Below are 23,295 nucleotides of genomic sequence, written 5' to 3'. Positions count from 1 at the left end.
CCGCGGGGCCTCCTCGCCGCGCCTGCCGCCGCCGCCGCGCTCCCGGCACTGCCACCAGCCCCGTTCCCCCTCACCCCGCGGGGCCGCTCCGCTGTTCTCCCTCCCGGCCGCTTGTCCCGGCGGCCGGCGGCGCTGCGGGCGCGGCGCTGGCCGTGCGGGGCGGTCGGGCGCGGCGGGGCAGCCCCGAGCGCGGAGCGGCCGAGGCGGGGCGGACGCGGCGGTGGCGGCGGCGGCTCCGGCCGGGTCAGTCGGTGCGGAACGAGCGGCGGCGGCAGCACCGCGGGCCGAGATGCCGCTCTTCGCCGCCAACCCCTTCGAGCAGGACGTGGGTGAGCGGCGGGGCGGCCTGCTCGGGCTCTAGCTTCTCTTCCTCCTCTTTTTCCCGCTTCCTTTTCCTCCTCGGCTGTTTCCTTCTCCTTGTCCTCCTCTTTTCCCCTCCCTGCTCCCCGCGCCGGGGGTCGGTGTGGGTCCCGGTGGGTGATCCCGAGGAGGGCACCGTGGCCGCGCTGAGGGCAGGAGGGATCGGCAGCCATGGGGTGAGGCCGGTGTGACACGGGTCACAGCGAGCCCCGGGAATGCTGCGGGCTGGGAAAGGGTCAGGAAAGCTGGAAAAGGCCCTGGGAGGTGCTGGTGCCCAGCTGGGCAGGAGGCCAGTGGTCCCTGGGCTGTGCCCGTCCCTGTGCTGGCACTGAGGGGGCACCGCCAGGGCTGGGGACAACTGTGGGACAAGGGGGACACTGAGGGGCTGGAGAATTCCTGAGGGAGCTGGGAAGGGGCTGGAGAATTCCTGAGGGAGCTGGGAAGGGGCTGGAGAATTCCTGAGGGAGCTGGGAAGGGGCTGGAGAATCCCTGAGGGAGATGGGAAGGGGCTGGAGAATCCCTGAGGGAGCTGGAGAGGGGCTCAGCCTGGAGTAAAGGAGGATCCCCAGGGATCTTTTCCCTCTCTGGAATTCCCTGCCAGGAGGGGACAGCCGGGGGGATTTGGGATCATCCCAGGGAACAGGGCCAGGAGGAGAGGGAACGGCCTCAGGCTGGCCCAGGGGAGCTCAGGGTGGAACCAGCAGGAATTTCCCCATGGAAAGGGGCTCAGGGGTTGGCACTGCCCAAGGAGGGTTGGAGTGCCCATCCCTGGAGGTGTCCCAGGAATTCTGGAGGTGGCACTCAGGGCTCTGGGTGGGGACAGGGTGGGCATCGGGCACTGCTGGGACTTTGGGACCTTGGAGCTCTTTCCCAACCTAATTTCTGGGATCCTGAGCACCAGAATCCCAAGGCTTTTCCCAGAAGGGAATATCCATCCAGTCCCACCCCAGCAGCAGAGCTGTCCCTGCCCCAGCCCCTTCTGGCAGGGAACATTTTGTGTTCCCCCACAGCTCCAAACCCCTCACACCAACAGAAAAGGAGCCCTGAAAGTCCTTAAAATCCCATTTTTTTTGCATTTTGGGGGAAAAATTCCTCCTGGCAAGGGTGCTCAGGCCTTGGCAGGGGCTGCTCAGGGAGGGTTGGAGTGCCCGTCCCTGGAGGTGTCCCAGGAATTCTGGAGGTGGCACTCGGGGCTCTGGGCTGGGGATAAGGTGGGCATTGGGCGCAGCTGGGACTGGATGGGCTGGGATGGCTTTTCCAAGCTGGATAATCCTGGGATTCCTCCCGTGGCTGTGGTGGGCCCAGGGCACTGCAGCTCCAGGTCCCTGGCTGCTCCTGGCACATCCTGGCCGGGCTGAGGGCTCTGGCAGGGAAAGGATCCATGGTTCTCCCTCTCCCTTCCCCTCAGCAGCATCAAGAAATAGTTGTGCCTGTTTTGCTCTGACTCCTGAAGTTTCCCAGCGTTTTCCAGAGGTGTCTCTGTCCCTCCTGGCCTTGCCATGGAGTTTGCAGGGATTCAGGGAATTATGGCTGCTGGAAATCAGCTGCTTTTCATCCTTTTATTGAGGATTTCTTCCCAGTAGCTTCCCCAGAACCACACAGAGGTTGGGGTGGCTGGGCTGGATGATCGTTTTGGATCTTTTCCAGCTCAGGATATTCTGTGCTTCAATGATTACAGAAGCTGCCTGGAGTTGGGCTGAAGACGGTGACTCAGTTGTTTTGTTTTTTGTCCTGCCCTGACTCGTGCTTCCTTAAACTCGTGCTCTGTGTCACTTTTTTGTTACACAACGTCTGTTCTGAATGGCAGCACTGAAAAAAGCAGTGAAATAAGTGAGACACTTTCTTGTTGGCACCCTAGGAAAGAGAAGAATTCAACATTCCTGGGATTTTTGTCCTGGCCAAAATGGAAGAGTTTGAGTGCTCTTGTTGCCACACAATCTCTGTTTCATTTTGAGCTGGTTTCCTGTTTTATTTATTATTTTATTTCTAATTTCAACTCCCTGGTGCAGTTTGGTCTTTGACCACACTCACATTTCACGTGGCTCAAACTGCTGTATTTGTTCAGGTGGATTTTTTTGGAACTCTGAAGGATTCTTGAACAAACCTAAATGCCTCAAGGACTCCCAGGCTGCAGAACTTCAAAACTGGGACTCTGTTTGCTTCCAGTTTCTTAAACTTTACTCAGTGGATTTTTTTCTTTAATATTTTAATTATATATAACTTATTATTATCACTTATTAAAATTTAGCATGTGCAGTAGAATAGGACCTTGAATTATTGGGGCTAAATCTTAGAGTCCCTTGCCAGGAAAACTTTGTCATTAGAACCTTTAAAAAAATTAGTATTCTGTTGTGAATTAGACCATGCAAAATATCAGATTATCACATGTGGATACTCTGGGGAGGTGCTGAATTTGGAATTTTGTTGCCTTTTGTTGGCTGCAAAAGGTGGGGACAGATCCACCTGCGTCTTCAAGCAGAGCTGCTCTTTCCTTGGAACACCTGTGGGGAAGAAGGAATTTCCTTTTCATACCTAACCCAGCCCTCAGGAGCTTCCATTTCCCTTATGTTTTAGTTCCTTTTTTTAATTTTTCTAGTATTTATCTTTTTTTTTTTTGCTTTTCCCCAATAGTATTGTTTTTCCCCCAATATTATTGTTTTCCCCCAATATTACTGTTTTTTCCCATATTATTGTTTTCCCCATATTATTGTTTTCCCCATATTATTGTTTTCCCCATATTATTGTTTTTCCCACATGTTATTGTTTTTCCCACATGTTATTGTTTTTCCACACTTATTATTGTTTCCCCCCACATATTATTGTTTCCCCCCACATATTATTGTTTTCCCCCATATTATTGTTTCCCCCCAATATTATTTCTCCCCACATATTATTTTTTCCCCCATATTATTATTTTTCCCCCAATATTATTATTTATTCCCAATATTATAGTTTTCCCCAGTATTTTTATTTTTTCCCAGTATTATTTTTTGCCACAGCTGGCTTTGCTCCTGTGGTTCCAAGCACACAGAGCTGAGCAGAGCCTTGGAATGTGCCTGGACACAGCTGCACATCACGGGATAACCCTCTGGAACTCTGGGGGAGTGTGGCTGCTTCCATTGCACAGGAACCTCCAAAACTTTTGGAAAGTTGATATTTCCTGTCTGGCTCCCTTCAGACTCCACGTGCACTCGCTGTTTTCCCAGCTCTGTCCTTCCTCTTCCATAACCTTTTAACTTTTCAATAATTTGTTTTTCTCTTATTTTTCTACTATTTTATCATTATTGACACTATTGACACTATTGACATTTAAGACATTATTACCATTGTTGACATTATTTATTTAATGTTCCTTTCACTTCTCAGTTCATAATAATTATTGTCTTCAGCATTTAATCTAAAATCTTGCAAATAATAATATTTGAAGAAAAACTAATTAGACTTTTAAAAATTTTTCTTGCTCTTGCTTGGGTGTTTCTTTTCTTCTTGAACTATTTTCCAGTCTTTGATCTGACTGCTTAAAATTCCTAAATTCTGAGCCTGCATTTTTATAATGTTTCTTTCTTATTTTTTGAGGTTATTTTTGCTTTGTTCCCCCATCCTGCCTTAATATTTTTTTAATATACCACAACCTCACAGTTATTGGTTTTCTTTATATAGTGAAAGATATTTTATATAATAAACACAAATTCATAATTTAATATAATTTATATATTATACACAAACTAAGAGTTGTCCACTTCCATCTTGGTGTTTCCAGGCTCTGGAATATAATTTCTGTTAATCCCTCTCAAATCTTTCAGATTTTTTGTTGGGGTTTGTTTGTTTTTTTTTTTTTTTTTGACAGACAAACAAAATTATTTCTTTTTCAGCTTATTTGCCTCAATAAAACAAAACACTTTTCAAGCAAAAAAAATGCATTTTAAGAAGACCTTTCATTGAACTGGATTTACATTGCAAAAAGTTATTTTATAATGTATTTTAATCCAATTTTTTAGGATATAATAGAGCCATGAGTAGGGATCATTACAGGTGGGGCTGCCTTGTGACTGCAGGTTCATCCTGACTGTGATCTCTAATTAAATCCAAGCTGGAATTCTCTAATTAGGCTCTGCAAAGGAAGGGGTGTGGATCAAATCTCTGCCTTTCATCCATGTCTTTCTGCTTTTATCTCTTGGAAAACAGCACTTGGAGTCGCCCTCCATTCCTTTTATATTTACTATTCCCTGTGAAAAGTTCTTCCATGCTTTGTGTAAAATCTGAACTATTTCTCTGCAGGCAATGGTGGATTTCACTTCATGGGCAAAATGATCAAGAAAATTTTGATTTTAGTGGTGACAATCACTAAAAAATAAACAAGCACTTGTTTAGCACAGAAACCTTCTGTGCTGAAAGTGCCCGAGGAGTGATTTTTTTGTGCCAAATCAGTGATCATTTTCTGTTTCTTGCATAGGAAGTGACACAGGTGGAGAAACAGTGTTGTATTTTAGTATATTTCTGATTTTTTAACACATATCTCCCTTGGCGAGCCTGTCCCAAGGGAATTCAGGGCTGAAATAACAAAATGTTTTGGGAGTTTGAAGGTCCTGAGGTGGAGCTGCCCCAGCCCAGGCTGAGGAGCTGGGCTTGGGAAGGATGGGAACAGGGAGGCTTGGAGCATTCCCACTCCTTGCTTGATCCAGAGTGGGTTATTCCCTCATTTCTTGGTCTTATTTCAGTGTATTGCCCATCCCTTCTTGTGAACAAAGAGAGAAGAAATAATGGAAGAATAATGGAATGGCTGGAGAGCTGGAAAGGCTTGGGGAGCTGGGAATGTTCCCCTGGAGAAGGGAAGGATCCAGGCAGAGCTCAGAGCCCCGGGAATGTTCCCCTGGAGAAGGGAAGGATCCAGGCAGAGCTCAGAGCCCCGGGAATGTTCCCCTGGAGAAGGGAAGGATCCAGGCAGAGCTCAGAGCCCCGGGAATGTTCCCCTGGAGAAGGGAAGGATCCAGGCAGAGCTCAGAGCCCCGGGAATGTTCCCCTGGAGAAGGGAAGGATCCAGGCAGAGCTCAGAGCCCTGGGAATGTTCCCCTGGAGAAGGGAAGGATCCAGGCAGAGCTCAGAGCCCCGGGAATGTTCCCCTGGAGAAGGGAAGGATCCAGGCAGAGCTCAGAGCCCTGGGAATGTTCCCCTGGAGAAGGGAAGGATCCAGGCAGAGCTCAGAGCCCCTGGCAGGGCCTGAAGGGCTCCAGGAGAGCTGGAGAGGGACTGGGGACAAGGGATGGAGGGACAGGAGCCAGGGAATGGCTCCCACTGCCAGCGGGCAGGGATGGGTGGGAGATTGGAAATTGGGAATTCCTGGCTGGGTTGGAATTCCCAGAGCAGCTGTGACTGCCCTGGATCCCTGGCAGTGTCCCAGGCCAGGCTGGAGCAGCCTGGGATGGGGAGGGTTTCCCTGCCCAGGGCTGGGTTGGGATTCAGGTGCCTCCCATCCCTCCCAGTGAGGGATTCCAGGATGTTCAGGATTCGGGTGGTGTGTTACTGGGATGATCCTGACCATTTTCCCTCAGTGCAAAGCATTCCCTCCTTTCCTGGAAGAGCTGTGGCAGTGCTTTGGGGCAGGAGCTCTCTGAGTATTTCTCCTTTTGGCAGTGGGAGCAGCAAACAATTCCCAACCCCTTCCCAGCTGCTCCTCTGAGTGCTCTTCCCTCTCCTGGACTGGCAGCGTTCCCTTGGAACCACGCAGCAGCTCAGGGAGCTCACCCAGGGAAAAGCCATTCCTTGCCTTGGGGTTCTTTATCAAAGCACCCCAAGCAGCACATTTTGCTTTTATCACTATTTCCATGAAAGCCAGCTCAGGTCTAATGTTCCTTCATTAATTGGAGGGCTGCAGAGGACAAGTCATTCCATGTTTTTAAAGGTTACGTTCCCTCCGTGCTGAAAAAATCCTGGAAAAGGCATCCTCCCACATCTGCTCTGTCTCAGCATCTGTGAGGGAGTTATCCTGCAGAATTGTTCCTGAATTTAGGGAAGAACAGCAGCTGCTGCTCAGTTTGTCAGGCTGGCAGGGAGGGAAACTTCCAGATCCCTGAGAGTTTGGGAAGGACAGAGCTGGGATCCCCACGGGTGGGAACAGGGTGGTCATGGGGCACTGCTGGGACTCTGTGACCTGGGAAGGAAAGGTCAATTTAATTATTCCATAATTATTTTTCAACCTAAATAATTCCATAATTCTGAGGTGAAATCTTCCTGCTGAAGCCTGTGATCATCCAACCTTCCTGTGGCCAGTGGCAGAGTTGGGATTATTTCTGCCATGGCAGGAAAAGCTGGTGTGATTTCTGCTCAGGGAAATTTCAATGGATCCTTGGGAAATACTTCAGGATACCCTTGGGAATCTCTTCACTACTTAGGGATTTTATATCCAGGGAATCTACAGCTTCCAGAGGCTGATTTGGCTTGATTTTCCTTTTTTTTTTTTTTTTTTTTAAGTATTTAATATGCAGGCACTCATTTATTTTCCACACCATCCATGAATTTGTTCTTCATTCCCTAAATATTGATGCACTTAAAAGAAAATTTAGCAATTCTATAATTTTTGGGGTAAGTTTTGAAGAAGGTTTGTGGTTTGAAAATAATATTTACTTCCTTGAAGTAAATACTTCAGTTTTTGAGGATAAATTATGGCCAAAATTCTACATTTCTTCTGTAACAAAAGGGATTTGGAACATTGCTGTGTTCACGTTCCCTTTGTGGAAATCTTTCTGCTGAGCAGCCAAAATAAAATTGAGTTTAGTTGGTTAAAACTTTAATCTTAAAGCAGCATGTGTAATAAAATACTAAATTTGCTATTTATTAACTTGACCTGTAATATTTACATGGGATTTGAATAAGCTGGCGAATAAAAACTCAAAACACAAATAAATACCATTAAGCCTTATTAATTAATCTACAGATTGAGTGGAACAAGATGAGCTTTAAGGTCCCTTCCAACCCAAATCATTCCATGAATTCATGGAATATTAATTAGAGATACATTCTACTGATAGACTCTGAACTGAATAAATAAATAACTTGATAAATCTTCTTTTTCTTTCCAGAAAAAGCTACAAATGAATACAACACCAGTGAGGACTGGGGGCTTATCATGGATATTTGTGACAAAGTTGGAAGCACTCCCAATGGGTAAGCTCAGCATTCCAGGGAATTCTGTGCTGCTGGGAGGAAGAAAATGGCACAGAGAACACAGCTCAAAATGCCCAATTCCCAAATACAAGGAGCTGGCTTGGAAATCCTTGGAAAAAAAATGTTCCAGGAGGATTTTGAGCAGAGCAACTTCTGTGTGCTGAGCACATTCCAAGTTTTTCCTGGAGTTTTGCACAGCACGCCCAAGTTATTCATATTTAATGATCTGGCATAAATCTGGGAAAGTGGCTGTGCCAGGAGGAGAAAGTGAAAGAATTTCTGTGCAGAAAAACACCTGGCAAGGAGCTGTTCATGATATTTGTCTGTGTTTGGTTGTTAGGAAAAATCAGAGAGAAAAGGGAAAAAATAGGGATCAAACACAAATCACTTGGAATCAGTTTAGCCTGAGTGGAACATAAATGGAATTTGAGTGATTCTGTAGTGGCCAAAAATATTTGCTGAATTTTAAATTTGGAATTAATCCTCAATTAGTGCACAGGCGGAATTCTTAAGTAATTCAGAATTTTTAGCTTTAAATTTGGAATTAATCCTCAATTAGTGCATAGGCAGAATTCTTAGGTAATTCGGAATTTTTAGCAGTTCTATTTAATATTAAAATTGGGGATTTTTTGGTTGTTTTGGTTTGGTTTTAATTGATTACCCACCACAAGGAATAACAGCAAATCTGTTCAGTCTGGGAGTCTTTACTCCTGAATTTAAAAAAAAAATGTCCTTTGAGTCCTGCATTAAAAATCAAATTTTTTAGTGCCACAAGACTTGTAGAGGGAACTCTTTTAAATCTGGTTTTGGAGGAAGGGATGTTGTAAAGAATTCTGTGATTAAAAAAAAATTACATATGCAGAAATAGAAGTATATAAAATGCATAATTAAATCTAAAAATACATATTTGTATAGAAAATAAAATCCCAATTCTGAATTTTAAATGCCACTGCTGCTGGCATATTTTAATTCAATTTTGTGTCATTTTCTTCCCTTCTGCCCTTGAAAATAATGAAGATTGTTGCCTACCCTAAATAAAAATACAACTTAAAACAACTGAGTTGACTTTGTTGGATGGTTTGCACGTGAAATAAAATGAAAATATTAGGACTAAAAGTGTATTTTTCTGGCACAGAGGCTTTTCTGTGCTTTTCTAGCCCAGCAGCTCAAGTATCTGCCAGTGATAATATTTTTTAAATGCTGCATCAGCTTTTTCTTTTAGGATTTCATGTGTTTAAATGTTCCAAATATCAGTGTTAATGAAGCCTTTGATGTGCCTGAGCTCCTGCCAGCCATTAATGCTCATTTAAAGTGTGGAAGCCCCTCAGCAGAAGCATTTAAAATTCTATTTATTATTCCCCACTCACCTCAGATTGTGCTGGAACAAATGATGAAAACCTTTGTGTCCTCAGGCTGTGGAAAAGGGGATCCAAGAGCTGGGAATGAAATCCACTAAAATACCCATTTTTTGCATCCTGTCTTTTTTTTTGGTTCATTTCTGTCATTGTCTGCCCCAAACCATGCAGTGCCTTCCCTTCCTGGCCTGGCAGCAGCTTTTTGGGAATGGATGTGGAATGCCAGGGGGAAAAAGGGAATTTCTGCCAATCCAACACCCAGCTGAGGACAGACAGACTGGTCAGTGGGTAAATCTCTGCCCAGCCCCGAGAGCTTCAAGTTCAGGGACATTTTTCTTCAGTAAGCTCAGGTTTGGTGACATTTTCATTCAACAGGCTCAGGTTTGGTGTCATTTTTCTTCAGTAAGCTCAGGTTTGGTGACATTTTCATTCAACAGGCTGAGCTTTGGTGACATTTTTGTTCAGCAGGTTCAGGTTTGGTGACTTTTGCTCATTAAGCTCAGCTTTGGTGACATTTTTGCTCAATAGGTTTAGGTTTGGTGACATTTTTGCTCAATAGGTTTAAGTTTGATGACATTTTTGCTCATTAGGCACAGCTTTGGTGCCATTTTTGCTCAGTAGGCTCAGCCTTGGTGACATTTTTGCCCATTAAGCTCAGCTTTGGTGCCATTTTTGTTCAGTAGGTTCAGGTTTGGTGACTTCTGCTCATTAGGCTCAGCTGTGGTGACATTTTTGTTCAATAGGTTTAGGTTTGGTGGCATTTTTGCTCATTAGGCTCAGCTTTGGTGCCATTTTTGCTCAGTAGTGCCATTTTTGCTCATTAGGCTCAGCTTTGGTGCCATTTTTGCTCATTAGACTCAGCTTTGGTGCCATTTTTGCTCATTAGGCTCAGCTTTGGTGCCATTTTTGCTCATTAGGCTCAGCTGTGGTGTAATTTTTGTTCATTTAGCTCAGCTTTAGTGTAATTTATGCTCATTAAGCTCAGCTTTGGTGCCATTTTTGCTCATTAGGCTCAGTTCTGGTGGGGTTTGGGCTCATTCCTTGCTCAGGTCCTGTCCCTCCCATTTTTCCTGAATTTCTTGTTCCCCTGCAGAGCCAAGGATTGCCTCAAAGCCATCATGAAGAGAATGAATCACAAAGTTCCCCACGTGGCTCTGCAAGCTCTCACAGTGAGTAAATTCCCAAATTCCCCCAAAAACCTCCTGCAATGCAGCAATTACATATTTACTGATCAAGTAATTAATAAATATCTTCATTAACCTCAGCAAATTAGTGACCATGATGAATTTACCTTTTATTTTTGATTATTTGCGCTCTTTTTTATTTGCACTTTTTACTATTATTATTATTATCACTCTTTTTTATTTACACTTTTTTCTTATTTTGGATTATTTGCACTCTTTTTTTATTTGCACTTTTTTCTTATTTTGGATTATTTGCACTCTTCTTTATTTGCACTTTTTCTTGTTATTATTTGCACTCTTTTTTCAATTTGCTTTTTTTTTCTTATTTTGGATTATTTGAAATTTTTATTTGCTGTTTTTTCCTTATTTTGGATTACTTTTTTAATTTGCACTTATTATTATTATTATTGTCACTCTTTTTTACTTGCACTTTTTTTCTTATTTTGAATTATTTGCACTATTTTTTAATTTGCTCCTTTTTTCTTTATTTTGGATTGTTTGCACTTTTTAATTTGTAGTTTTTTCTTATTTTGGATTATTTGCACTCTTTTTTTTATTTGCAACTTTTATTATTTTTGCACTCTTATTTGCACTTTTTTATTTTGGATTATTTGCTTGTTTTTATTTTCTATTATTGTTTACACTCTTTTTTATTTGTATTTTTTCTAGTTTTGTATTATTTGCGCTCTTTATTTACAATTTTTATTATTATTTGGGCTTTCTTAATTTGCTTTTTTTTCTTATTTTGTATTATTTGCACTCTTTTTTATTTGCCATTATTATTATTTGCACTCTTTTTTAATTTGCATTTTTTTCTTTTTTTTTTTTATCTGCAATTCTCATTATTATTAATTTCACTATGTTTTTTTTTTTGCACATTTTTTCCCTGCATTTTCCCAATTATCTTTGTGCTGTCAGCTTTTAGGAGCCTGTGTGTCAAACTGTGGGAAGATATTCCACTTGGAAGTGTGTTCCCGGGATTTTGCCACTGAAGCTCGAGCTATAATAAACAAGGTAATTGGTTTAGAACCTGCAATCCTGGGGCAGAATTATTTTGGTAACTTCTCCAAATGAATGTTGTAATTAATGCACATTTTCTAGTTTTCATGCTGTTTTCACCAAAATTTGTGTCATTTTTACTCTGAAAAAATAATCTGTTAAAGTGCTGACAGCTGATAATCCTTCACATTTTTACAAAATTACATGAGCAATTTTAATTAAAATCTCTGTTCCTAAGCTCCATTAATTTGATCATGATAAGTGCAGCTTTTCTTGAGGAGAGTTTTCATGAGGCTTGAAGGAAATTCCTGGGCTGAAATGAAAGAGAAAATGATGAGAGAGTGAAATAACATTTGTACAAGGAAAAGGATGAAGTTACAGACAATCCTTTTGAGTTTGTAGAGCTTTTGGGAATGTTGAATGAGAAAATAACCAGGAAAAGGAGACTGAAGTGGTTGGGGTCAAGCAGCTGCTGGGATGTGAATCTGGATGTGAGGAATTGAGTAAGCAGGAACAGCTTTTCCCTAATTACTGCTCCAGTTGGAGGCAGAACTGGTTAATGGGTTAAAAAGGAGTTTTCAGATCCCTGCAATCATCAGAGGCTGAGCAAAGCAATTAAGGAAAGTAATAAAATTGCTGGGAAGCAAAATGAGTTCACAGCTCTGTGGAAAAATAGGTCTGCAAGTGCTGCCTGTGTTCCCATGAGGCAGGGTCCATCCTGGAGCTCACACTGCCCTTCAGCACTCAGGGGTGAGCAGGGATTGTGGGATCCTGGAATCCTGGGATCCCACACAGGAATGTATTGGGATCCCTGAATCCCACCCAGGGATGGGCAGGGACTGTGGGATCCCTCCCAGGGATGGGCAGGGGATCCCAGGATCCCTCCCAGGGATGGGCAGGGGATCCCAGGATCCCTCCCAGGGATGGGCAGGGGACCCTGGGATCCCTCCCAGGGATTGCCAGGGGACCCTGGGATCCCTCCCAGGGATGTACTGGATCCTGGAATCCCACCCAGGGATGGGCAGGGACCCTGGGATTCCACCCAGGGATGTACTGGGATCCCGGAATCCCACCCAGGGATGGGCAGGGGACCCCGGGATCCCACCCAGGGATGTACTGGGATCCTGGAATCCCACCCAGGGATAGGCAGGGACCCTGGGATCCCACCCAGGGATGTACTGGGACCCCGGGATCCCACCCAGGGATGGGCAGGGATCCCGAAATCCCACCCAGGGATGTACTGGGATCCCGAAATCCCACCCAGGGATGTACTGGGATCCCGAAATCCCACCCAGGGATGGCCAGGGGACCCTGGGATCCCACCCAGGGATGGGCAAGGGATCCTGGGATCCCACCCAGGGATGGGTTCTGGAGCACAGTTTTGTGTTCTTTGGAAATACTGACCCTTTACCCCCAGCCCTGGCCCCCTTGAAGCAATAATGAATAAAATTTTGCTTTTCCCCTCTTCCCAGAGGGAAAATGAGTCCAGCCAAGTGTGACAAATGTCTTTGTGCTGCTCCTGAGCCCAGCAAACTTTCTGTTGAAAAAAATGCAGGTTGGAGCCCAAAGCTGGCAGTGCCCTCCCTGCTCAGCCCATGCTGGGCTCACAGCCCTGAGTGGGATCTGATTCCTTGGGTTGGGAATCTTGTCCCAGTGCCAGGATCTGGGGGAGCCACAGGAATTCCAGGCAGAGCATGAATTGATCTTGGTTTGCCCCCACTCCAATCAAATGATCTTCCTTTGCCAGGCTGTCCCTGCAGCTCAGCTCCCAGTTTGGGAATTGGAACTGTCCTAAGGATTGTCCCTATGGATAATAATTCCTTTTTGTGGGAGAAGCTGGTTCAAGGAGACACAAGATCAGGTTTTTGTGAGGGTGTCTCAGCTGGGGCAAAGCTGTCCTGGCATCTGAGGAGAAACCTCAGAGGCCAGAAAAATGGATTGGAGGGAAAGAAAGACTTCTTGGAGGGAAAGAAAGACTCTTGGAGGATTTTTTGTAGGAAAGATTTCTTGTAGTGAAGGAGTTCTTGGAGGATTTCTTTTAGGGAAAGATTTCTTGGAGGATTTCTGGGAGGGAAAGGCAGTGGCTTATATCAGACCAGTTTACGTGGTTGGGAAGTGGAAAACAACACACTTGAGAAGGAATGAAGAGAAAATTGAGGTTAAATGGAGGGTGAGTAACACAGAGATGCAGAAATTTGGGGTAAGTGTGGAAGGCAGCCTGAATTCCTCCAGAATCAGGGCTCCAGGAGCTCAGCATGTTCTCAGGAATACCAGATCAGGGTATAAAAGGTCACATATTCTACACTCTGCTCCCCAAATCTTCTCAATCTACACAATCATTAACAATTAAGTATATTTATAGTAAAATGGGTTTGGTAACAATTTTGGTAATGGCTCCTTCTGTTCATTTTGAGGCTCAAACATCCCTTTTTATCCAATTTTGTCTTCCAGGCTCACCCAAAAGTGTGTGAAAAGCTAAAAACCTTGATGGTGGAGTGGTCAGAAGAATTCCAGAAAGACCCACAATGTAGTTTAATATCTGCAACCATCAAATCCCTGAAGGAAGAAGGGGTCACTTTTCCTGCAGCAGGATCCCAGGTGAGAGCTGCTTTGGGACAGTGATGGATCCCAAGCTCTGCTTTCCTTTCCACATCCCCTTTTCCTGTTTGTCCCATTTCCTGTCCCTTTCAGGAGTTGTCCTGGGTTTGCAGTGGTTTATTTTTCACTTCTGGTGGTTTGTTATGCCCAATCTAACAGCAGATATGATGCCAGGTGGTTTTATCCTGACTTTTAGAATTGATAGTTCTAAATGTTTCCACATTATTCAGCCGTGAAAATTAAAATTAGGATTTCTATTACAATTTCCTCACACAAAGTTTAATTTTCTCTATATGAAACACAGAGTTTTTTAAACTTTCACAAACACTCTGAGTTTTTTAACTTTTACAATCCCTCTTTCCTCCACAAAGATGTTTTCACTTCTAAATCTGATCTATGTGTAAAACATATGGCAGGAACATGGAAGAGTTGAGCACTGGCACCCAATTCCAGTTCCTGGTGGGAATGAAAACTCCAGCAATGATTTCACTGTGCTGCTGGAGAGAATTGTAGGGTTTAAGTCGGCAGCTCCCAACTAGAGCATCTTCCTTCTTGAAGGGAGGAGTGAACGATAAAAGTGGAAAGAGTAATTTAAATGAGTAGTCTCACTGTAATAAACATGACTAAAATAACTATTTCAATAAAATCAGTTATTTCAATTAAATCTCATTATTTGTGTTACTTTTTTTCCCTGCTGAAAACATAAGCAAACCTGAAGAGTGGTGATTTTTATTTCTAGGAGAACACCTGCATTCCATAATCCGTCTGATCAGGAACAACTCATTGCTCATTTGTTAAAATACCAAATTATGGAGATTTCTTTGTCATTTGTCCCTCTGTTGTTCCCACCTTTGCAGGCTTCCACCAGTGCTGCTAAGAATGGCTCCTCATCCAGTAAATCCAAAGAAGATGAGGATATAGCTAAAGGTGAGTTGCTGTCTCAGCCTTGGGTTGGACTCCAGAAGTTTTGTTAAAAAGCAGGGAAATGGGAATTGTGGCATTCCAGGTGTTTCCCTCATCCATGGGGATTTGGGGTAAGACACATTCCTGCCACTCACACAGCATTTGAAATGTTAACTTCCAATACTACAGACCTTGTTTAAGTAAAGCAATAAATCCTGCTTTTGTTAAATCAGGAAATCAAACTGCTTTTTCTCCAGGGATAAACCCCACAAACTTGTTCTTTTCCTCTCTGCCCCACCTGCAGCTATTGAATTGTCTTTGCAAGAGCAGAAGCAGCAGCAAATGGAGACCAAATCCTTGTACCCACCTGCAGAAATGGCACCAAACCCCCAGAGCCTGAGGAAGGTGCGAGCTCTGTATGACTTTGAAGCTGTCGAGGACAATGAGCTCACCTTTAAAAGTGGAGAGATAATTTTTGTTTTGGATGACAGGTACAATACACTCAGGTGGAGCTGACTTTGTTCCACCACTCTTGTTTTCTCAGGGTAGCACATTTTTCCTCTGATGCTTTTCCACCCCTCCCAGAAATGTAATTGTCACTCTGCCCTCCCTCACATCCCTTTCTCTTTTCTCTTTCCAAATTCTTAGCTTCTGACCTTTAGTGCAGGGAGAACCTCAAGTATTCATCCAATTTGTAGTTTTGAAGATAAATCTTAATTGGTTGTCTGAGATAAGAAAATGCTTTGGCATCACATTCCACACGCTTCCAGCTGCTGTTAAACCTCTGGCTATCAAGAATCAGATTTGCCAAGAGTAAAACTGATTAAAAATAGCAAAAATAATGCTTGTTGTTAACACCTCTAGGGATATATACAGCTTTAAAGGGCTGGCAAGTAATCAATGTAAAGATTTGATGGATTGTGTTCAATTTTCAGTGATCCTCTTGACTCCTCTTCCTCCCTTCCGTCCCCTGTCCCTCAGCTCCTGTTTGGCTTTGTGCTAATCCCTGCAAGTTCTCTTTTAAATGTCACTGGGTTTTGGTAGAAAAACCACCAAATATGTCTCTGTACCTCAGGTTTTGAGTAAAAACCCCAAATGTGTCTCTGGCTCTGTTCACCCCAGAGTCCTGTAACCCTTCTTTATTTCCCCAGTGATGCCAACTGGTGGAAAGGGGAGAACCACAGAGGAGTGGGGCTGTTCCCATCCAATTTCGTCACCTCTGACTTGACTGTGGAGCCCGAGGCCGGTGAGTTACCTGCTGAAATGATGGATGGATTATTTCACAAGGGCTGAAAGGATGGATCATTACACCGAGGCAGCTTTGTGCTGCAATCCTAATTAGCCCAGCAGCAAAATAATTTACTCTGTCAGCCCCAGGAAAGAGCTGAGAGACATCCTGCCCTTGTTTCAAGCAATCAAGCACAGATCACTCCATAACTCCCTTTAATTTCTGCCTCTATTTCTCTTTTAAGTTATTACCATTTTCTGTGACAGAAATTTGGTTCGATTCACCAGAATTCCTTGTCAGCAACATATTTACAAATCCAGCAAATTGCCATTTAAAATGTCACAGTGTCTTTTCACACAGAAAAATAACAAGGAGCAAATGTTTGTTAGAAGTTATCACAGCAACAGAGAGGAAAGAAACTCATCTCTGTTCTTCCAGCAGCTGTGGATAAAATCTCTGTTCCTGAGGACACTGCAGAAGAAATTAAGAAAGCAGAACCTGAGCCAGTTTATATTGATGAGGTATGAAGCCACTTTAAAATAAAATATTTCAGTGCTGAATGTTGGCAGATGATTCTTTGCCTATAAAGAGCTTTTATTTGAATATTAAACCAATCTTGGCATGGCTGAGAAATCCAAGTTCTTCATCTTGGCTTCCCCTTTCAGGATAAGATGGATAAAACACTGCAGGTACTTCAGAGCATAGATCCCACAGATTTAAAGCTTGATTCTCCAGATCTTCTCAACTCAGAAGGTACTTGCAGCACTAAATGAGCTCTTTTTTATGACTTCTTCTCACAATTACCTTTTGTGGATTGAGCTGGGAGTTCTTTGTGTTTATTTTAAGCTTAGGGGAGCTGTGCTCTGTACTAACAGTGCTGGAGAACGCTTATTTCACCGTGGGAGTGTGGGGCTCTGGGGATAATTTGAATTTTTTTAATAGTTCCAAGCCAGCTCCGTGTTTAGCAGAGTCATTTGCATAACTCCCAGCTCTGTAAAATTCCTGAGCTTTGCAAGATCCATCTACCAATCCCAACCCTGAAATAAATAAGAAATTAATTTTACTGTAGTTGGATAAAATCTTTTTGGCTGCATTTAAACATTTAATTGTGCAAGACATCAACTGCCTCAACACTTTGTCTTCACAGATATCTGCCAGCAGATGGGCCCAATGATAGATGAAAAACTAGAAGAGATAGATAGGTGAGCACAATTTATTCACTGATTTCCTTCAAATTGGGCAGGTTTAATGATTTTTTTTTTTTTTGCTACTTTCATCTCCTAAGCAAGAAAACCTTGCAAGAAAAATTGAACAACTTTACCTTTATTTTTTAATGCTGAAATATCAAGTTCTGAGCGTGTGCACTGAGATTTGATTGCTGCTCTCCCAAAATTCTCTGCACAGGTCATGGGTGCTTTTTACTCTGGCATTTTGTGACTGTAGCCTTCTCCAGCTGTCCAGGGGCTGGCATTTCCAGTCTGTTGGTGATTATTCCAGGTTATCCTCACCTCTCCCTCCTCAGGTTTGGCTGCCCAGTACCTGAAGGAGCTGATCAGGAAAATGGAGAGGATTTGGTGGGACAGGACCCAGGGAATGGCTCCCACTGCCAGAGGGCAGGGATGGATGGGGAATTGGGAATTGGGAATTCCTGGCTGGGCTGGAATTCCCAGAGCAGCTGGGGCTGCCCCTGGAAGTGTCCAAGGCCAGGCTGGAACACCCTGGGATAGTGGAAGGTGCCCATGGCAGAAGGTTGGAATGAAATCTTGTAAGGTCCCTTCCATCCCAAACCATTCCATGGTTCTGTGACTCCTGGGGATATTTGGGGGTGAAAAGAACAGGGAGTTCCACCTGGGAGTTGCTGGTTTGGTGCCAGCAATGCTTGCGCAGCTCTTGGATTTTCCTTCCAGTCACACAGCAGCAATTTTTCAATATTAATGGGTAAAAATGTTTACCTTTGACCCTTTAGGGGCTTATTTTTCTTGCATATTCAATGCAGCACTGGTCTTTCCTCCCCATCTGAGATGTCCCAGCAGCTCAGTGCCCTCTCCATTTGTTTTGGAACAGGAAACATTCCGAGTTATCCGAGCTGAATGTGAAGGTTCTGGAAGCTCTGGAGCTCTACAACAAACTGATGAATGAGAGCCCCATGTACTCAGCCTACTCCAAACTCCAGCACCCTGCCCAATTCCCACCCACCTCCTCTGGAGTCTCCGTGCAGGTCAGTATCCCTGGGATCTAGAAATTCCCTGGGATCTGGAAATTCCCTGCTACTTATCCCTGCTTTAAAAAAAAAAAAATCACAGCAAGAACCAAAGGGAGCCCACGAGCAATCTGACGTTGCCTTTGCAAGAAATTGGGATTTATGCACTAGAACAGAAGGTTTGGCTTGGCCACTGTTGAAAATTCCAAAAGATCCCTTCCATAATTCATTTCTTGCAGTTGGGATTGGGTGTTGCAGCAGCCTGGTGGATATTCTTGCTGTGAGTCATGTCAATCTCCAAGTAAAATGTTCCCTTCTTATCTAATAGTGGGGATGGGAGGGAACTGGAATATCAGTGTATTAATCCCAAGTGTATTTTTTGCTAAATATAGAAACACTCTGCTTTTAGCTCCTTTTGCCCTTAGAAAACTGAACATTTTGTATCAGTTCTAAGCATGTTGTATTTGTGCTCCAAACTGTTTTACACTCTCCCTAATGATGGCTTAAGGAATAAACATGGAGGGGAAGGAGAGATTTTTCCAAAAGCACAGAATGAGGGTTTTTACTTGAAATGAATTTTACTTTCATGTTAATTGTTCAGTGGGAAAAGAATAGTTGCCATAGCAACTGCTAGATCTGAAAATATGTCAGTTAAAAGTAATTCCGTGTCCTTAACTCCAGTAACGATGGAAAATTCATTATATTTGGAGGTTACAAAGTAATTTAAGCCAAAAGGCAAACTGGAGTTTGCTGTTTCCTCCCAAGACTGGTGCACAGAAATGCAGGATAAAGCTGGGCTTTATTTGGGACAAAAACCTGTTTATCCCAAATCCAACCCCCACCAGCAGCTCCAGCCCGTGCCACCTGAATTTGGAGGGAATCTTGCATTATTTAAACCAGAATTGGACAAAACTGCAGGTTTTGCTTCCAGCTGTAGATTATTCTGCTGGGTTCACTCCAAAGTGTGCTAAGCACCGAATCTGCTGGCTTTGGTTTGATTTGCAGTCGTATCCTGTGCAGCCTCCCAGTGGGAATTACATGATCCAGGGAGTGTCCATGTCCCCAGGGTACAGCCTGGCCCCGGAGCAGGTGGGCCAGGTGAGGTCTCTGCCTCAGAGCATCAACTCTGCAGCCACCCAGCCACCTCCAGCTGCTTATTTAAGGTATGGATCCAGCAAATTCTTCTTCCTGGGGGGAATTTTGCCACTCTGGCATTTACGTTTAGTGACACGTCGTTTTTGAGAGGAAAATACCAATTTTAGCAAACCAGGGAGCAATGAGAGCATTATTCTGGGTAAAACTGACCCTGCACGAGGCGATTTTCCAGGAAGGTTTTAAGAGAGGAAGGTTGAAGAGGAACCTCTGACCTCAGCTTTAAACACCTGGCAGCAAAGATGAAAAATTAAATAGTAGGAGTAAGTTAAAAAGCAAGAGGAAAAGTTATGTAGTAGAATTACTGAGCTGCTGGAAGAATTTTGAGGGTGAAAACGTTTTTTTTTTGGTGAAAAAACCATGAAAAGTGCCACGTTAGAGACATGAAAGCATGGAATTCCTGGGAAACTCTCTTTATTAACATGGAGAAGTAACAGGAGGGAAAATGCAAGGCCGGAGCTGCTTTAAGTTGAGAATGTGCATGTAAAAACCTGAAAAACCATGAAATTCCTTCCGAAATGACCGTTTTGGTCAGGTTATTTTCAAATGTACATATTTTGGAGCTCCCAGCTTGCTTTGGGAGTGCCCGTGGTGGATGTGCTCCCCTGTGAGCCTGGTTGGTGTTGTGTCCCCGCAGCCCCGAGCCCGCGCTGCCGCAGCCCTTCCCGAGTGTCCCGAGTGTCACCGCTGCCTTCCCCCAGCACCAGATGGGCGTGGATGTGGCAGCATTCCAGAGCAACCAAGGACCAGCTTATCCCGTGGCGCTTCCTGCTCATTCCCTGCTCCAGCAGCAGCCCAGTTTCCACCAGCAGCCTCTGCTGTGAGCAGCCAGGACGGAGGAATTCCGAGCCGGCGCTTTTTGGGAGTCCCTGCCGTGGATATCGAAGTCCATCTTCCTCTCCGATAACCCAACTCGCTGCGTTAGGGTGGTGCAGAGTAAAAATAGGCACCAGCTCTGATGGTTGTTTGCATTTTTGCATCCTGAACTAGATATGGGGATGGTTTAAAATAATTCCCCATTCCTCCGAGTCCCTTTTTTTTTTTTTTTTCTCTTTCCTTGCGCTTTCAGGAAACGTCACTTGTGAATCTTTGAAAGATTGTCCTAAAATAATTCTCTTTTCAATGTGTTTCTGGAAGCTTGAGGGTGCTGAGATGCTGTTGCTTTGCTTCCTCTGGTGTCTTCTGTAATCCTTCTGTCCCAGTGGCTCTAGGGAAGCTGTGCAGTTCGGAGTCCCCTTCCTGAGGGACGCACCGCGGAACCCGAGGGGTCCCTGGCTCCAGCTGGAAGAGGAAACTCTGCCACTCAGGACCACATCCCTGTGGAAATAGGAGAAAAAGAGGGATTTGACAGTGCTGCTTCTGTGTTTTGGAAAGCACAGAGAATTGCTGTGTTTTTTCTTGAGGAAAACAAGTTTTCCTCTAACGCGCCGGTGTCTTGGCAGAGGTGGCACTGCCAGCTCGAGGCTCCTTGGCAAGAGCAGGCAGGGGATGCTCCCAGGTGGATCCAAGGTGCTGAGCCAGGAACTTGCACGGGATCTCTCTTCAGTTTTCCTTTCTGGATGGATGTAGAAGTGAAGGAGCTTTGGAATTCCTTGTGGGAAAGGAGGGGCTGGAGAACGTTTGAAGCTGCTGAAGCCTCTGAGGATCTGTTCCCTTTGCAAGGGGGAGCTGAGTGGAACAGGAGCTGCCCTGATGGGACCAGGGGGTTCTGCCTCGCTTGGATTTCCTTTCTCTGCCACTGTGTCCGTGTCTAAACCAGCCCTGAGCCCAGAGGAGCTCCTGCCCCACTGGCAGAGGGGGGTTTGAGGCCATCCCATGTGCTGGTGGGTGGGACTGGGCTCCTGTGGGAATCCAGAGCCTCTCCCTGCAGGAGGGATTGCCTCAGAGCTGGCCACGAGTGGCAGCTGGGGAGAAAAGAAATCCAAAAATTTCTTCCCTGATGCACTTTTTAAAGGGTGGGGTTTGTCCAAGGGAGCAGATGAACTGGGTTATCCTTTGGGAATGTGGGATTTCTTTCTTTTTCTTGTTTCAACTGCTGGAAAAAAAAAAAATCACTTCATCCTCCTGTTTACCTGCTCACTGGAGCATGGTCGCATTTATCCTGCTTTTAACCACCTCTGGTGAGTGATTTGTGGTTTGGGGAAACAATGGAAGCAAATTACTGATTAAAACATCTCCATTAAATGCAGGAAGCTCCCAGATGTCTGAAGAAGCATTTTTGATGGATAAACTTCATCCCAGGCTGCTGAGTGACAAAACCCACCCTTCACTCAGCACCTCCTCCATTTCTTTTCCCTTTTATTTAATTATTTGCTATCTTGACCTTATATTTGCAGCCTCATGCTCGTGCAAAAAGTGCTCTTTAAATCACTTTTCATTTAAATGTGTGCAATTGGAAGGAGGATTTTGTCTTTCCTTTGGACATGACTTTAATTTGTCTTGATCCTTCCCCTGGAAGTAGCTCAGTACAAATAACACACGTGGCAATACTGAAGTGTTTTGATAACTTGTTCTTCGTGTCTTTTGAGGAAATGAATTGATTTCAATGCTGCTGTTCCAAATTCTTATTGTTTGGAGCTTTTATTTGTCAGAGTTTACTTTGTTCCAAGATGGTTTGGGGTAGAACTAAACCTTGCTCTCATTGCTATGAATTCTCAGTGTTTGTTAGGAAATTTAAATTGGTGTGTTTTTTTTGGATTTTGAGCTTTGGGCCAAGAGAAATCTTCAATTGAGCCAGCCAGATGTGATTTGATTATGTTAATTGTTAAGTATAAATAATGTATATACTCATTTGTCTGAGATTTTCTACACAGCTCCACACATGCCTGAACTTTTATAAAAGCAGGATTTGTCCTTCTGTCACCTCTTCTACTCCTAACTCTGTGATATGCAACTTGTAGATAGTGTAAAATAATTTAATTATTATTAAACCAGTGTATTTAGAGGGGGTTGGTGTTTCTCTTCGTACTTCTAGACATGATCATATTTATTTTTAAGGCCTGATTGTAACTGAACATGCTGCCAAAGGATTTCTCTAACTCCAGATTTCTACCTTAGGTTTCTACCTGCTGTTTTCTATCATGAATTCGGGGTGGAGAACTCCTGCTTTTTCATATAAACCCTTAACATAGGAACCTGGGCCACTTTCCAATGGTGTATTTGTTTCATGGGTGTTAAATATCACTATGAGATCCATTTCCTTTGGTGTGAGCTGGGGACCTGTTGTGTCTGTTGTTTGTCACCCCAGAGTGCTCTGAGGGCTTGTTCTCTGTCACCTGGTGTCACCCACGCTTTTTCTCTCCAATTGGCTCCAGAAATCATGTTAAAAATCAGATTATTGAAACCTTCCAAGTGCTGTGGTGTGTTCTTTGTGCTGCAGGGTTTGGTGGGGATGGCCCTGGCCTTGTGGGACTCTGTCCCTCCATGCTGTGGCCTCTCTCAGGGGTTATTTCCTGAGATGAAGATGATTTTCTTCCCTTATTTTTATCTGTGCATCTTTTCTAAGAGCTCCCAGGCGCTGGCCCTGCTTGCACTGCGAGGTGTCTGTGGGATGAGTCAGGTTTGTTCACAAACACACCCTGGAGAATTCCCTGCTCAGAGAGGCGAGAGCTGCGTCCTGGGATCGTGCCTGAGAATTCAGGCTCATCCCAAAAAATCAGGGTGAATCCCTGGGCTTTAATCCTGCTGCTGAAGCCGTGCATGGACACCAGAAACGACTGCAAAGAGCCCCAAAAATTGTAATTCACACATCAGTCACTGGTTCTCATCTTTTTTTTACAGACCTTTGGAGCTTCTGACCCCAGTGGGTTGATTTGGGGTCACTTCAGGTTGGAAGTCAACCTTTAAAAAGCCAAATCGTATCCTGAATTATTGGGAAATGCTGGCTGGTTTTCCTTTCTGAATCCCACCCTGATCCATCGGGTCTCCGGAGAGAACCTTTCCCTGGGAAATCGGCCACCCCACGATTAATGTTTCAACAGAAATGCCTTCCCAGGACCAATTCAGTGCTGAAAGTGGATGTAAAAATAATCTCATTTAGAGCACAGCCTCGGTGACCCACATTCGGTGTGGGCAGAGACCCAGGCTGCTCCTTCAGCCAGGGAAGGCAGGATTTGTGTCTGGAGGCTGTGCTCAGAGCGGGCAGGTGTGATGAGG

At 44.3% G+C, this 23,295-nt stretch overlaps 1 protein-coding gene across 2 annotated transcripts; it reads left to right on the top strand.

Moving 5' to 3' along the window:
• Window positions 1-145: 145 nt before the first annotated feature.
• STAM2 (signal transducing adaptor molecule 2) lies at window positions 146-22,491 on the top strand. 2 transcript variants are annotated; one of them, XM_030278185.4, is made up of 14 exons: window positions 146-329; window positions 7,437-7,521; window positions 9,970-10,045; window positions 10,979-11,074; window positions 13,511-13,657; window positions 14,515-14,584; window positions 14,865-15,051; window positions 15,712-15,806; window positions 16,230-16,309; window positions 16,454-16,541; window positions 16,936-16,990; window positions 17,853-18,006; window positions 18,994-19,151; window positions 19,778-22,491. In XM_030278185.4, the coding sequence occupies exons 1-14, from the start codon at window positions 290-292 to the stop codon at window positions 19,962-19,964; spliced, it is 1,518 nt and encodes a 505-aa protein (XP_030134045.3). In that variant the 5' UTR covers window positions 146-289; the 3' UTR covers window positions 19,965-22,491. The 2 variants fall into 2 exon arrangements, with proteins under 2 accessions (XP_030134045.3, XP_030134044.3); XM_030278184.4 differs by having other exon boundaries at window positions 16,227-16,309.
• The last annotated feature ends 804 nt before the right edge of the window (window positions 22,492-23,295 follow it).

Source organism: Taeniopygia guttata, chromosome 7 (genome assembly GCF_048771995.1).
Source record: "Taeniopygia guttata chromosome 7, bTaeGut7.mat, whole genome shotgun sequence".
Taxonomy (NCBI): domain Eukaryota; kingdom Metazoa; phylum Chordata; class Aves; order Passeriformes; family Estrildidae; genus Taeniopygia; species Taeniopygia guttata.
The sequence above is the reverse complement of the archived record's forward strand: the minus strand, read 5'-3'. Positions and strand labels throughout refer to the sequence as shown.

What these genes read in the sequence shown, in the direction of transcription:
- STAM2 (XM_030278184.4), top strand. Translation starts at nt 290, where the DNA reads ATGCCGCTCTTCGCCGCCAACCCCTTCGAGCAGGACGTGG. An exon ending in TGGCTCTGCAAGCTCTCACA is followed by an intron (nt 10,046 to 10,978) that starts GTGAGTAAATTC and finishes TTGTGCTGTCAG; the next exon opens with CTTTTAGGAGCCTGTGTGTC. An exon ending in CTCGAGCTATAATAAACAAG is followed by an intron (nt 11,075 to 13,510) that starts GTAATTGGTTTA and finishes TTTGTCTTCCAG; the next exon opens with GCTCACCCAAAAGTGTGTGA.